Source organism: Cyanistes caeruleus, chromosome 8 (genome assembly GCF_971803275.1).
Source record: "Cyanistes caeruleus chromosome 8, bCyaCae1.hap1.1, whole genome shotgun sequence".
Lineage (NCBI taxonomy): Eukaryota > Metazoa > Chordata > Aves > Passeriformes > Paridae > Cyanistes > Cyanistes caeruleus.
The window spans coordinates 10,180,100-10,192,296 of record NC_141708.1 but is presented as its reverse complement, the minus strand read 5'-3'; the positions used below and the strand labels follow the sequence as shown (position 1 = coordinate 10,192,296).

The 12,197-nt window shown below is 47.1% G+C and overlaps 1 protein-coding gene across 5 annotated transcripts in view; it reads right to left on the bottom strand.

Annotated features, from left to right (window-relative positions):
• Window positions 1-11,278, bottom strand: part of XPNPEP1 (X-prolyl aminopeptidase 1) — a 31,164-nt gene extending 19,886 nt beyond the window's left edge. The window contains exons 1-4 of one of the 5 annotated variants that reach the window (XM_086900374.1): window positions 11,040-11,278; window positions 9,341-9,436; window positions 6,551-6,681; window positions 957-1,020 (exon numbers count right to left, since the gene is read on the bottom strand). In XM_086900374.1, coding sequence (XP_086756500.1) covers window positions 957-1,020; window positions 6,551-6,667 — 181 coding nt within the window. In that variant the 5' untranslated portion in view covers window positions 6,668-6,681; window positions 9,341-9,436; window positions 11,040-11,278. Of the gene's footprint in view, window positions 1-956; window positions 1,021-6,550; window positions 6,682-7,467; window positions 9,437-10,738 lie in introns of those variants that run through there. The other 4 variants (XM_023929830.2, XM_086900373.1, XM_023929832.2 and 1 more) reach the window with 4 other exon arrangements.
• Window positions 11,279-12,197: the final 919 nt, after the last annotated feature.

The window sequence follows — 12,197 nt, the reverse complement described above, 5'->3', positions numbered from 1 at the left end:
AGCAGAGTTTCCAATTATTAACTCATTGTCTTCTACCAAATTCCGCCAACATAAACCCCATTTTAAGTTGCTTCAGCTTGAAAAGATAAAGCAAGAAATACAAGGTGAGCCCCTGTGTGAAACCTCACTGATTTGCTGCACATTAGGCTGGGAACAGACCTTCCAAGTACATAACAAGGGCACAAATTAGAGAGGAAGGTTATGAAGCGGTCGTGCAGAAGGGGCAAAATTAATGCAGGATTCATGTTAGCCATTAACAGCAGCCCACAGCCCTGGATTTATCACCTTCCAAATGAGGTCCCAGAGCTCATAGGAACTGATGAATAAACCCTCTAAACATAGGTACCAGTATTTATTAAAGTGAAATACAATTAGAAGGGAAAAAAACTTCAGCAGACTAAAGTGACTTTCCAACAACCACAGAGCAGAGTAATTTGCACAGCTTAGGGTACAGCTAGGGTAAAAACTAGGTCTCTTGAAACACAGACCTATCCTACAGCCAAGAAAACATCCTGTCTCGGCAAGATAAGCAAACTTTTCCACAGTGCTCGGTTTCCAAATGCAGAGTTTCTGGCCCTGGCTCTGTTTAAACAGAAAGGCCAGCTAAAGTCCATCCACTATTCACCCAGGCCGAACAGGCAATGTAAAAATCTGTTCATACTAGCTGCACATCAAAAGAAATGACCGCAGGTTACAGGCATCACATTAAAGAGTTAACAGGATTTTACTTTATGAGAGGTTCATTTAGGGGTCAAACATTTTCTGAAAACTTGTTATTCCACTGATATTACATAATTCCAGCGGGTAGCCAAGACATAATTCTGCAGATGCTGAAATGGGAATAAAACCGTCCAAACAAGCTGGATAGATTTTCTTTTCCATCCTGCCTCTATGCCATGAAAGGAACTATTTCTTTAGAGGAGAATTATGCAAGAACCCAAGTTCTGGAAAGGTACCTGCAGAGCCATCAAATCCAGAGATGAACGCCCTTCTGCAATCACAGGGTGCAATGTACTCACTCTAGAAAACAAAAGAGGCAGCAATTATTTATAGCAGCGGGGGAAAAAAAAACAATCAGCTGATGACAAATACTTTGATAAGCTTTTTCTCCTAAAGGACACCACAGAGAGAACAAAATGAGTTAAAAATTCCTGGGCTCTACTCCGCTGTGATTATACTGTATTTATGTTCAACTGGTGGGTTTTTTTAAGCTGCAGCACTTTTCTCCCACAAACATCTGTAAACACTGAAGTGCTTCAGAGTTTGCAGACGTTTATTTCACACTCAGCCTCCCCTTTGGGCAACAAACAAATTATGCCTTTGAAGCTGAACATGAAGGGAAGGGAAAACAGAAGTACCCCTTGATCTTGGGGTAATCAGTACATAAAATCTGGAAAATTCACTATCTCCACTCAAGTCCCCTCACTGGCATTTATAAGAATTCCTTTAGGACTTTTTTTTTTTTTCCTGCAACATTGACATTGAAAAAAATCATCAAGATGGTAAGACTGTAAAAAATCTGACTCTTGGGACCTTTCATAAATAGATACTGATCCTTTCACTTCTTCCTTGCCTACTCAAAATCAGACTACACCCAAAACCACCAGACCATGATTTGATGGATGAGAGGGAATCAAAGTCCATCTTCATCCTAAATCTGTCACAACCTGTGCTTCTGGACACATCTTTTCAGAATGTTGTAGAAGGCACAGACATCTGATATTAACAGGGACTGCCAGAATTAAAAGAACAACTGAATCTTCACATGGCCCACATGACTTTTTTATGGGATTCCATTCTGGCAAGTTTGTAGGTCAGAACTGCTGAGTAGGCCTGTTAATGAACTAGTGCAAATCAGCAAATCAGCTTAATCCAGGCTGACAGCACTGACGTTTGAGCTGCAAAACCCCTGGATTTGTACCTTACAAATGGTCTGAAATCCAAGTCTGTTTCTCTGCCCCCAGCTGTGCTGGGGCAAAAGAAGCATCTTAGGAATTGAGCTAAGAAATCACAGCCCAATTCTCAGGTGCTTTTGGTCTCTACTGTGATAGTATCACCTGATTGTTAAAAAATACTCCCTTCAAATCTCTTACTCTTCACAGTTATAAAGAAGACAGAGGGTTCAAAGCACAAGTGAGAGAGCAGCACAAACTATAGAATGAACCAACTCCATTTCTGCTCCAAATCAAACCACAACCAAACCCTTTCCACAACAGCCATGTCTCTTCCCTCCTGGGAGAAGCCAACCAAACATTCACCATTAACATTTTGAAACTTGATCCTTGGGATAGTAAATCTCATGGCCCAAAAGAGGATCTTGTTGAGTGGTTTTTGCTCCAAATTGCCAGGGAAGATTCCTGGCATATGCTCCAAATAAATCCTTCATTTTATCCAAAAACTAGTGAAAGTTGGCAGAAATAAGGAGGGTATGGAGACTATATGTGCCCTCCTCTTTGACCCAGTTAGTTTCCTGTGCTTTTTCTTGTCCAGCCTCACAGGGCTGTGACATGATCAGCAGCTGTGGGGAGAAGGTAGGTCAGGATATCCACCTTGGGAAAGGATGACTGCCCTTGGCACAATTCCAGCTGATGGGGTGGATCTCTCAGCCCCACACAGCACACTATCACCACTGAGCCCCTTTAAAATAATGGCAAAGGCATCAGCAGACAGAGCGGACAAAGCTGTTGAGGGAACAGAATCAATTGTCTGTTTTCCTTGTTGCCTGCCTCAGAGCAGTGGGAGAGAACATGAAGGCAAGGCGATGCCAGACCTGAGGATTCCTCATTTCAACACTCCCTAGAGACTATTCAGTCTGTTGACTGCTATGACTCCTCTCTCCAAGATTTCCAGCCCAAAGGTGGGACATCATCTTCCAGGGTCCAATGCCACCAGGAGGTAAGTGGGAATTTCCCATCATGGATCACATCACTTAAGTACATCCCAAATGATCTATTTTAGTACAAATGAGAGCAGTGATTTCTTTTCCATTTCTCTTGACCAACACAGCAGAGACTACAGGCTAGTTTACTTGTGAAGTCAAGCAACCCCGCATTCATAGCATGGGTTAACACCATAGAACAATGAAAAAGATGAAAACAATTTTTAAAAAATACAAAAGAAAAAGAAGTGTATGAATTTTAGGTCTGGTAAAAGCTGACCCAAATAAGCAAAGACCTGGACTCCATGGACATACCTGATGCCATCCCATTCACAGACAAATCCAGGGAGTGTTTTGAGAGTTTACAATGAGGCAGAAGGGCTTTAAAAGGGAGTATCAGGGATCTGGAGGGATAGACAGTTCATTCATCTGTCAGTCTGAATTCTTGCATACCCACCTGCTCTGCTCCATGCAGCAACCCCCACTGTGCAAAGATGAGCCCATGTTTTGCACAAGCTAAAATTACATGGGAAGCACCTGTGTATGCCACACAAAGCACAGACCACAGCATGCTGAGAACAAGGTATTTCCCTGGGGCTTGTCTTGAAGCTCTGATGGCCTTCAACCTGGCCCTCCTCAGTCCTTTCACATCTGCTCACCACACCTGTCAGTCACATAGACAAAACTGGGGGCTACATCACAAAAATCCCTCATCTAAACCAGGAAGAACACCCAAAATACCTGCTTATCCCCAGAGCCTGCACGGTTGTGCTGTAAACAGGTTGAAGTTCATTCCAGTCTAACGTCAACCAAGATCAGCAATGCAAAGTGCATCTGGCTACCCTTAGAGTCTCAACACTGGTGTCATTAAAGAATAAACACTGCAGTGTACCTGGAGGGAGGGAGGTATTCACTGCCAAAAACCTAACTGCATTGGTGAGATCTGGAACCCGTCAGAGCAACCTGTGCACAAGCCATCTATTGCTTTATAACTCAGCTGATTCCTCAGCTCAGCGCAAGTGTGTGTCAGAGGAGCCAGCCCTGAGCAGAAGACAGCGCCTCTGCCAACCCAAACACAGGGCCCTAAGCTGGGCAGGTGTTTCCTTCATGTGGACGACCAGCCAAATCTGACCAAATTTATTTTGAGTCAAGGCCTGGAGGGTGAAGCCAGCTGTAGTTAAGCCCTGACTGGCTCCAAACCCAAGCTCTATTCCAAACATCATTCCCTCCCATTAAGAAGCAGCTCTTCCAATCTCTGAATAGTCCCATATGGGCAAACTCCAGATTCAATGTAAACACACATAGTCTCAACATAAAAATGGATCCTGCTTTTATTGCTGAAACATCCCAAAAGCTCTGACACTTTTAACCAAACCACAAAGGGCTTAAGTGCCTCATTCCTAAAAGCATGGCTTTTCATCCCTTCATGGTCCTCATGGCACCTGTAGCCACCCAGCACACATGAAAATAAGTGGGGACTATTTGGGCTTGATTCCACTTTTGGCTGGGACTGTCTTACTTTCTCATCAGCCTCTGCACCACCCAGGTCCCCAAGGAAAGAATCTGCTTTGCTGACTTCTTATCACCAGCATCAAAGTTTCCAAAAATTAAAGGAGCCAGCCAACATCCAGGGCTGAGTGCAAGAGTCACAAATCCAAGGCAGCCTTGGTTAAGTCTGAGTCAGAGCCAGCTGTGTTTGAGAAGTTCTGCAAGTCTTTCACTTCCTTACACAACTAAACATGGATAGCAAAGGATACAACTGGTAGCAAGACTCCTGGCAGTATGATAATCTAAGCCGCCTAGCCTTGCAGGAAAACCAATATTAAAAGCATCACAGAACTCAGAGCCCATCAACATTCCCAGTTGTTATAAAGAGAAATTAGTCAGCAAGTTGCAGCATCAGGGTGTATCAGCATCAGGCCAATCCAGGGGTTCCTTTGCAACCCAGAAGGGAATAAAGTTTCACCCAATCTAAACCCTGTGGCAACACCACAGGAGGGAAAGCCCTTTTTGTTGATGAGTTCTGTGATGAGGATGCCAGGACAGCCTCAGGAATGGCTGAGAGAGGCCAGGACAGCAATACATAGCTTGTTTGGGCTGTGGGGAGGAAATGGATTAGGCCACTAAACACTTGGGTATCATTAAATCACAGTATTCTGAGTCATGGAGGGAGCTGCCTAAGAGCAAAATCTGACTGCAAGGCTGTAATATTCTTGTTTGCACACAGGAAACAAACCCTTGCCTAGAACATGGAGAAGTTTCAAATCACAGGTCATCACAATTTACCTGGAATCAGTAAGCCTGTTCTGGGATCAAGAGGTTTCTGTCATTGGCAAACACTGCATCAATTCCCAACCCTTAGAGAAAAAAATCCTGCACCAGCTATTCAGGAGGCACCAGAATCAGCAGCTTTTAGTAATCGTTTCTATTCAGATAGATTCCCTCTGCAGAGAAACCTGACCAACTCGCCTGGCAGGAAATAGCAACATGGGGTTCTCTGCTTAACTGCACTCTGTCAAGGGAAAGAAAGCAACAGAAAAACCCAGAAGTCCTGAGGGTCACATTCTTCAACTCACATGACAGCATTTAATGTCTAGTGAAATGAAACCAGAGTTATATATGGACAGAGGCAGCTTGAGGCAGGAATGCAGCAGACAATAGCAGCTGCAGAAAACGCCTTCCCCCTACCTGCCAAAGTTTGAACCTCCCTATGAGGAAACACGATGCTGCACATATGGTCCCAGGGCACAGGCAAGTCTGGACCTGGCTCACCCCAGTGCCAAGTCAAGGGCAAAGGTTCTGATTCAGTTGCATTTTGCTCTTGTGCACCCTGGGGTAAAAGGGAGCTTTGGGTGTGAGCCAGGAAAGCTTTAGGTCTTTTGTTTCCTGAAAATGGCTGAGGAGAGAAAAGCCCTCAGCAATTCTTAGGTCTCCTAACAGAATGAACAGAAGAGCAAAACTTGCACATGAGCAAGCAGGGGAGGTGAAAGGCAGTTCAGCAATTTAAAATTTATATCATGGACTACAAAACTCTTAACAGTGGAAGCAGCACACAGCAGTTACTGTTGTACCCTTGCCTCCTGTCTTTAGTGCACAGAACATGACGCAGAGCAGCATGGAAAGGGAAGCGTCACTGTGGCCTGTTCCTTCCCAGCCTCTCTAAGGCCTCTCCATGTGGGATCTGAAGGGCTCTAGCACAAGGCAACAAATTCCACCAAGAACTGAATCTAGCAAAGAGAAAACTCTGCAACTAAACCTTTGCTACCTTGCTTGAGAGTATGTATTTATCAGGAGGTGCTACTGGGGAAAGTAAAGCCCAGATAAGGACTGTTCCTCCTCCCCCAGTAAACCCATTCTTCCCAACAGCCAGGATGGGCATAGAAAGTGCCCTGGCAAGCTCCCTTTCCTGCAGTGTGAGCTTCCTTGTCAGAAGACAATCTGATGAAAAGCTCTTGGTGGAACATTCACTCTGATTTGTTCCAAGAACATAAAAACCTCAGTCTTCTGAACAAACCCCAGAAATGTTTTCCAACGCAGTATTTCTCATGTTTCCCAGACTTTTATGCTAGAACCATTAAGGCAAGTGAACAAAGGATGATTTTAGTTATGCTTGGCTTTTATTTTCTGCAGGGAAGGTAAGTATGACCACTCCCATAATGCATCCATCCATACCTGGTGGGCATCTCCAGAGGGCACTATGTAGGCTTGGACAGGCTCCTGTACATATCTGGGATTCTTCATCACCTGCCGCAGTTGCTTCAGCAGCTCTGTTGTAATTTTCGGACTCATCTTCCTACCTGCAACTAAAACAAAGCATAAAACTTCAGTGTTTCTCCAGCCATCCCAGATCACCCACATGCACAGGCTGGAAGAAGCTGTCTCCACTGCAAACTTCCCTTGAGAACAACACTGCCAACATCATCCCTCTCGGACCAGAATTTCACCTGTCTTGTCCCTTCATTCATGTCCTTTGAGAACAAGAAATCAGGTTAAGGCCAGGGAGTCAATGCTGCCCTGTCCTGGAAAGGATCCTTCCCACCTGGTGAAGGATGGCATGCCCTGTGGGGATACACATAACCTTAATGCACTGGTGAACCCCTTCTTGTATGTGGACAGCACAGGAACAAAGCAGCTCAGACATACCCTATGACAGCCAGGAAAGGTCTTGGCATGAGAGCCAAGTACCCACAGATCAGAATCAGCCCCACCTATGAAGTGCACTGAGAGAAACTTTCAGTCTTTACTCTAGGGCCGGGGATGCTGCAGCTTATACACCACAGGAGCACAGGCTGCTAGGAGAGGAAGACATGCACACCAGGAACTCAGAAATGGATCAATTATAAATGTTTTTTTTAGGAAGTTTTACTGTAGCCCTGAGTTTCATGATGAACTGGTAACTGAATTAACTCAGAGAAAAGAAATCTGCTCCCAAGGACATTCAGAGGGATGAATTCAATGGCCACATTGACCTCAGGGCTGTATACTAGCTCACCTAGCAAGAACACAACTGTAACAGGAGGAACAGCCCATTGAGCTCTCACAAGGCCAGAGGATAACTAAGGATGCTTATAAGAATGTTCTCTAAATACCTTTGGCAAATGCTCTGCAGATCTCAGCTGGTGTCAGGCAGGGGTGGGGCTCAGTCTGGATGGCACACAGCAGATCAGAGGGAAAAACAAGGGCACAGGCCAGTCACCCTTCCTGGCTGTGTTTTTGCAATGGATGTGTCCTTGGCATTGCAGTTAACACCAGCCTCTCAATGTACTCCCCCAAAACCCTCACCAGCCAGCGCCAGCTGTGAGCACCCGCCACAATGATGCGTCAGGCCCTGCTGCTGTGTTGGCACAAGAAATGGCTGCAGTGGATGACTGGCCAGAAAAACTATGAGAATCAAGCAGCCTAAACCTTTCCAGAGGTACTCCACCTTTTTCTTCACTCATATCGCCAAAGCATGCCCAAAGTGGAATAATCTCCTTCTCGGTTTTCTCCCCACTCCCTTCACATTTTGAAGAACTCTTATAACTTTAATGCTATCACTTTCCAGGGCAAGATGGGTTATGTGCTGCTTGAAGGCCATGCTATGAAGTATTTTATTCTGACCAGTTAATTTCACACCTCATTTCACAGCCATGTCTACAAACAGGTCATAGACATGAGAAGCAAACAGCATGCAAGTCTCAAACATTTTTTGCTTATCCAGGCATTTATTCTATTTACACCTCAGTAGCTACCAAGAGTCCCAGATGACATTCCAGTCTTACGGCAAAATACAATAAGGCACAGTCCCTGCCCTGTGATGTTTGCCACCTAAACAGGAAGGCAGAAAAGCTTCCTCCCTTTCACAAGGTTTGATTTGACCAAGGTCACACAGTAGCACTGTGACCAAATCACAAACTGAGCCAAGATCTGATGCATTCAGGTGTAAAGAAAACCCAAGACCACCATTCACATGTCTCATCACAGGAAGTTTACAGCACACCAGACTTGTGTGAGACTGACTCTGCCCACAGGTATACTGTCTTTTAAAACCCAGACCACAATAAGCAAGTCAAGCTCAAAAGGCACCATACACTATATCCACAAACTGGTATCTCATCCCTTTACTGGGGATTGCACCTCAGATTTATTTCCAGGACAAATTTCATGGCTTTATACAGTGTTTGCAAGCTACACTGAACTTTATAATACTGTGATTGTTTCTGTTTGTCCTCTACAGCGAGCTGCTGTAACACTCTATAACATTGCTGCTGATTTATGTTCAGATAGAGTGAAACACACAGGAGAGAGAGCAACAACCTAGTGACTAGCCAGCAGAAAAGAATCTCTTTCTACAAACTCATAAGGACACAGCTTCTTTTCTTGAACTGTGCTTTGTCTCCAGCAGTCTAGAAGTCTCATATAAATAGGCAAGGCATGACAAGGCTTTGCCTTTTAATAAAGTCCCTCACTGACAAGCCATGGTTTTCTTAGCAAGATGAGATCCGCTCAAGGACAAAAAAAAAATCATTTAAAAAGTACTCTCACTGTTGAAAGATTTGCTTGCGATATTAAAAACACAAGTAAGGTAGATTAGCAACAAAACCCGTATTAAGGAGGACTTCTATTTTGGATAAACCCCATAGTATAAGAAATTACTTTCAAAATATCCTTCACAAACTTTACAATAAAAATTGTGTTCAGTTTCTAGAGAAATAAAACTACCTCTGTTTTCTCAGAGGTAGTTGGCAGCCATTTACTCTGGTCACCCCTATAAGTCTTAACGTGTGACTTTTCCTCCCTTGACCATAATTACAAACTTCTACAAAGTTGAAACAGCTTCTCTATCATTATTTCTATCATTATTTAATCAATCCAGTGATTAAAACAAAACATGGCTGAAATTAAGGTAGTGGGTGTAGCAGTGCAAGAACCAGTCCCATTTCCTGCCCTAACATTTTCAAAGGTATCAGGCTCCCTTGTTACCTGTCTCTGCAGTTCCCCACACCTGGATGCCACTTGTCTCTGCTCACACAAAATACCATCCAGCTCTTTGCTTGGCTTTCATAAGCTCCACTGTGCCTGAGAAAGCAAAGTGCAAAACTGAAGTGGCTAACAAACTTTGCCCTCCCATAAAACATTCTCATCCCCCAGCAATGAGCTGAAAATGCATTAATACTATGTTCTTGGTGGTTAAGATTAGAGATGTACTGAGGGTGAACCATAAGGGAACAGGGAATGTCAAGAGTCAGGCATTTGCTTGTCAAGATTTCTGATTAAATCTTGCAAGAGTGCTGGTTTATGCCCATTTGTTTTCTCAGTCACTCTGTCAGAGGCCACTCCCCATATTACAGATGGAGAAATTAAGGCAAAGCAGGAGTAGCATACAAAGTACCACTGTAGTATGACAAGAGTCAGAGATGGATCCCAAAATCTGTCACTGTCTAGACATATATTATCTACACCTCACTCAGACTGCAGGAGGCAGTTCTCCAAGAGCCCAGAGCAGATCCTGCCTGGACAGCATCTCCATCAGACACACGGGGCAAAGAGCAACCACGAAAATGCTGCCAGAGGAACCAGACACGTCCTCCTGCCTCCCACATGCACACACAGCAATGGGCTGCTGCAAGCCCCAGCAGAGCCAGGGCCACCAAGCCCACTGTGTCAGGGTGTGTGTCAGTGCCACGGTGGGGATGGGAGGCGAGGCCAGGGCTGGCTGCAGCTGGGTCTGCCAGAGGCTGCTGTGTTAGACCACCCTGAGTGTTTGTAGCGTTTTCTTCAGATACGCTCGTCCTTATGATAATTTCCTCTCCGCTTTCTCTTTTATAAATAGTCTTGTTCAAAATAAGCACTTCGGTTTGCATAGCCGGGAGCCAGCAGCACCACCTCAAAGCCAGGCTTCTCTGGCCTGGACTGGCTGCACACAGGGCAGCCCAAGCAGCCATACACCGAGGCATGACCCCATTGCTTGTCCCCTCTCCACAGTACCTGCAGCACCTCTAACTCACCAAACTGAATGGCAGAATCGTTAGGGTTGAAAAGGACCTCTGGTCCAATCCCCCAGCCAAGGCAGGGTCACCTGAAGCAGGTGACACAGGTACACATCCAGGTGGGTTTTCAATGTCTCCAGGAAAGGAGACACCAAGGCATCCCAGGCAGCCTGTTCAACGCTACTCTCATTGTAAAGAAATTCTTCCTCATGTTGAGGTGGAACTTCTTGTGTTTTAGTTTATGGCCATTTTTCCTCGTCCTGTCACTGGGCACCACGTCTAAGGGCCTGGCACCAAACTCCTGCATCCACCCTTAAACCATTTATATGCACTGATGAGACCCCCCCATCTCAGTCTTCTCTTCTCCAGACTGAACAGGCCCAGCTCTCACCTTATCTCCTCATAACTGAGATGTTCCTGCCCACCTGGGCTAAAAGCCTCCCCCAGCCCTCCGCAGGACTGACGGAGCCACCTGGGCCTGGCCACGCCGGCTGGGCCCGGCTGTCAGTGCTGGCTCCCCTGCAGGGCCTGGGCGCCCTGGCTGGGCCTGGAGACCCGCCGGGGACGGGCTGGAGGGGAAAGCCAGGCCCAGGCCGTGCCGAGCCCCCTCGGCCGGGCCCCGGGCACACATCCCGCTCTCTGCCATCAGCCCGGGCACCCACCCGGGGCTGCCCCCGCTCGCCGCGCCTCACCTGCCGCCGGCCCGCCCGCCGCCGCCACGTCAGCGCCCACGTGGGCCGCCAGGGCCGCCCCCATGGCGTCACTTGTGAGGTCACGGGCCGGCCGGGCGGCACCGGGACCGGGATCGGGACCGGGACCGCGTCCGCGACCGCCACGGGCACCGGCACCGCCACGGGCACCGCCACCGGCACCGCCGCGCTGCCCGGCGTGGTCGCCAGCCGAGCCCTGCGGGGAGCTCCCGCCCCGCCCCGCGGTGGGCGCGCGGCTCCGTGTCCCGGGTGAGGGGAAGGCGCTGTGGAGCCCGGAGCAGCGGAGCGGAGCGCCTGTCCCACACCTCGGTCTGCGCTCGCCTCCGCCATCCGCTTCGCTCTTGAACTTCCAAAAATCGTGGAGGAGCGATTGAGGCCGCTCAGGAGCGCGCCCGGCTCCGAGGAGGGCGGAGAGGAGCCGGGGCAGGACAGGAGAGGCTGGGGGCTCACACCTGCTCCCCAGCACCACGCTGGTGGACAGGTTGAAATCACATATTATGAAGGAATTCAGTGGTGAGGCACTGAAACAGGTTGTCCAGAGAAGTGGATGCTCCAACCCTGGAAATACTCAAGGCCAGGCTGGATGGGACTTTGAGCAACCTGGTCCGGTGCCTGTGGTTGACACAAGATAATCTTTAAGGTCCCTTCCAACCCAAACTGTTCTGTGGTCTATGAAAATCTGGTTATTTGCCATGCATGCTTCCTAACAAAAAGCCCTTCCATTGCCCTGCTCTGCCCTGGCAGTTTTTCACACGTGGGCTCTAAGTGAACCCTACTGACAGAAACATGATTCTGTCACAGAAAGGCAGACATGAGAAAATCACCACCAAGAAAGGCTACAACAAAAGAAAAAACTGCTTTGTGACTGTGTCCAGGCAAGAGAAGGTTGCCTGCAGCAGCAAGCTTTTGGACCTCTCCAGTCCAACTGTTAAAACAAGGCCAGCTTCAAAACTAGAGCAGTTTGTATGGGGGCTTTGAGTATCTCCAAGAAAGGAGAAGCACAGCCACCCTGGGCAGCCAGTGCTAGTGCTGACCACCTTGGAGCAAAAAGCTTTGTTTCTGATACCCAGGTAGATTTCCCTCATTGCAGCTTGCCCTGTGACATTTTGCTGTACACATCTGGAAAGGGCCTGGCTCCTT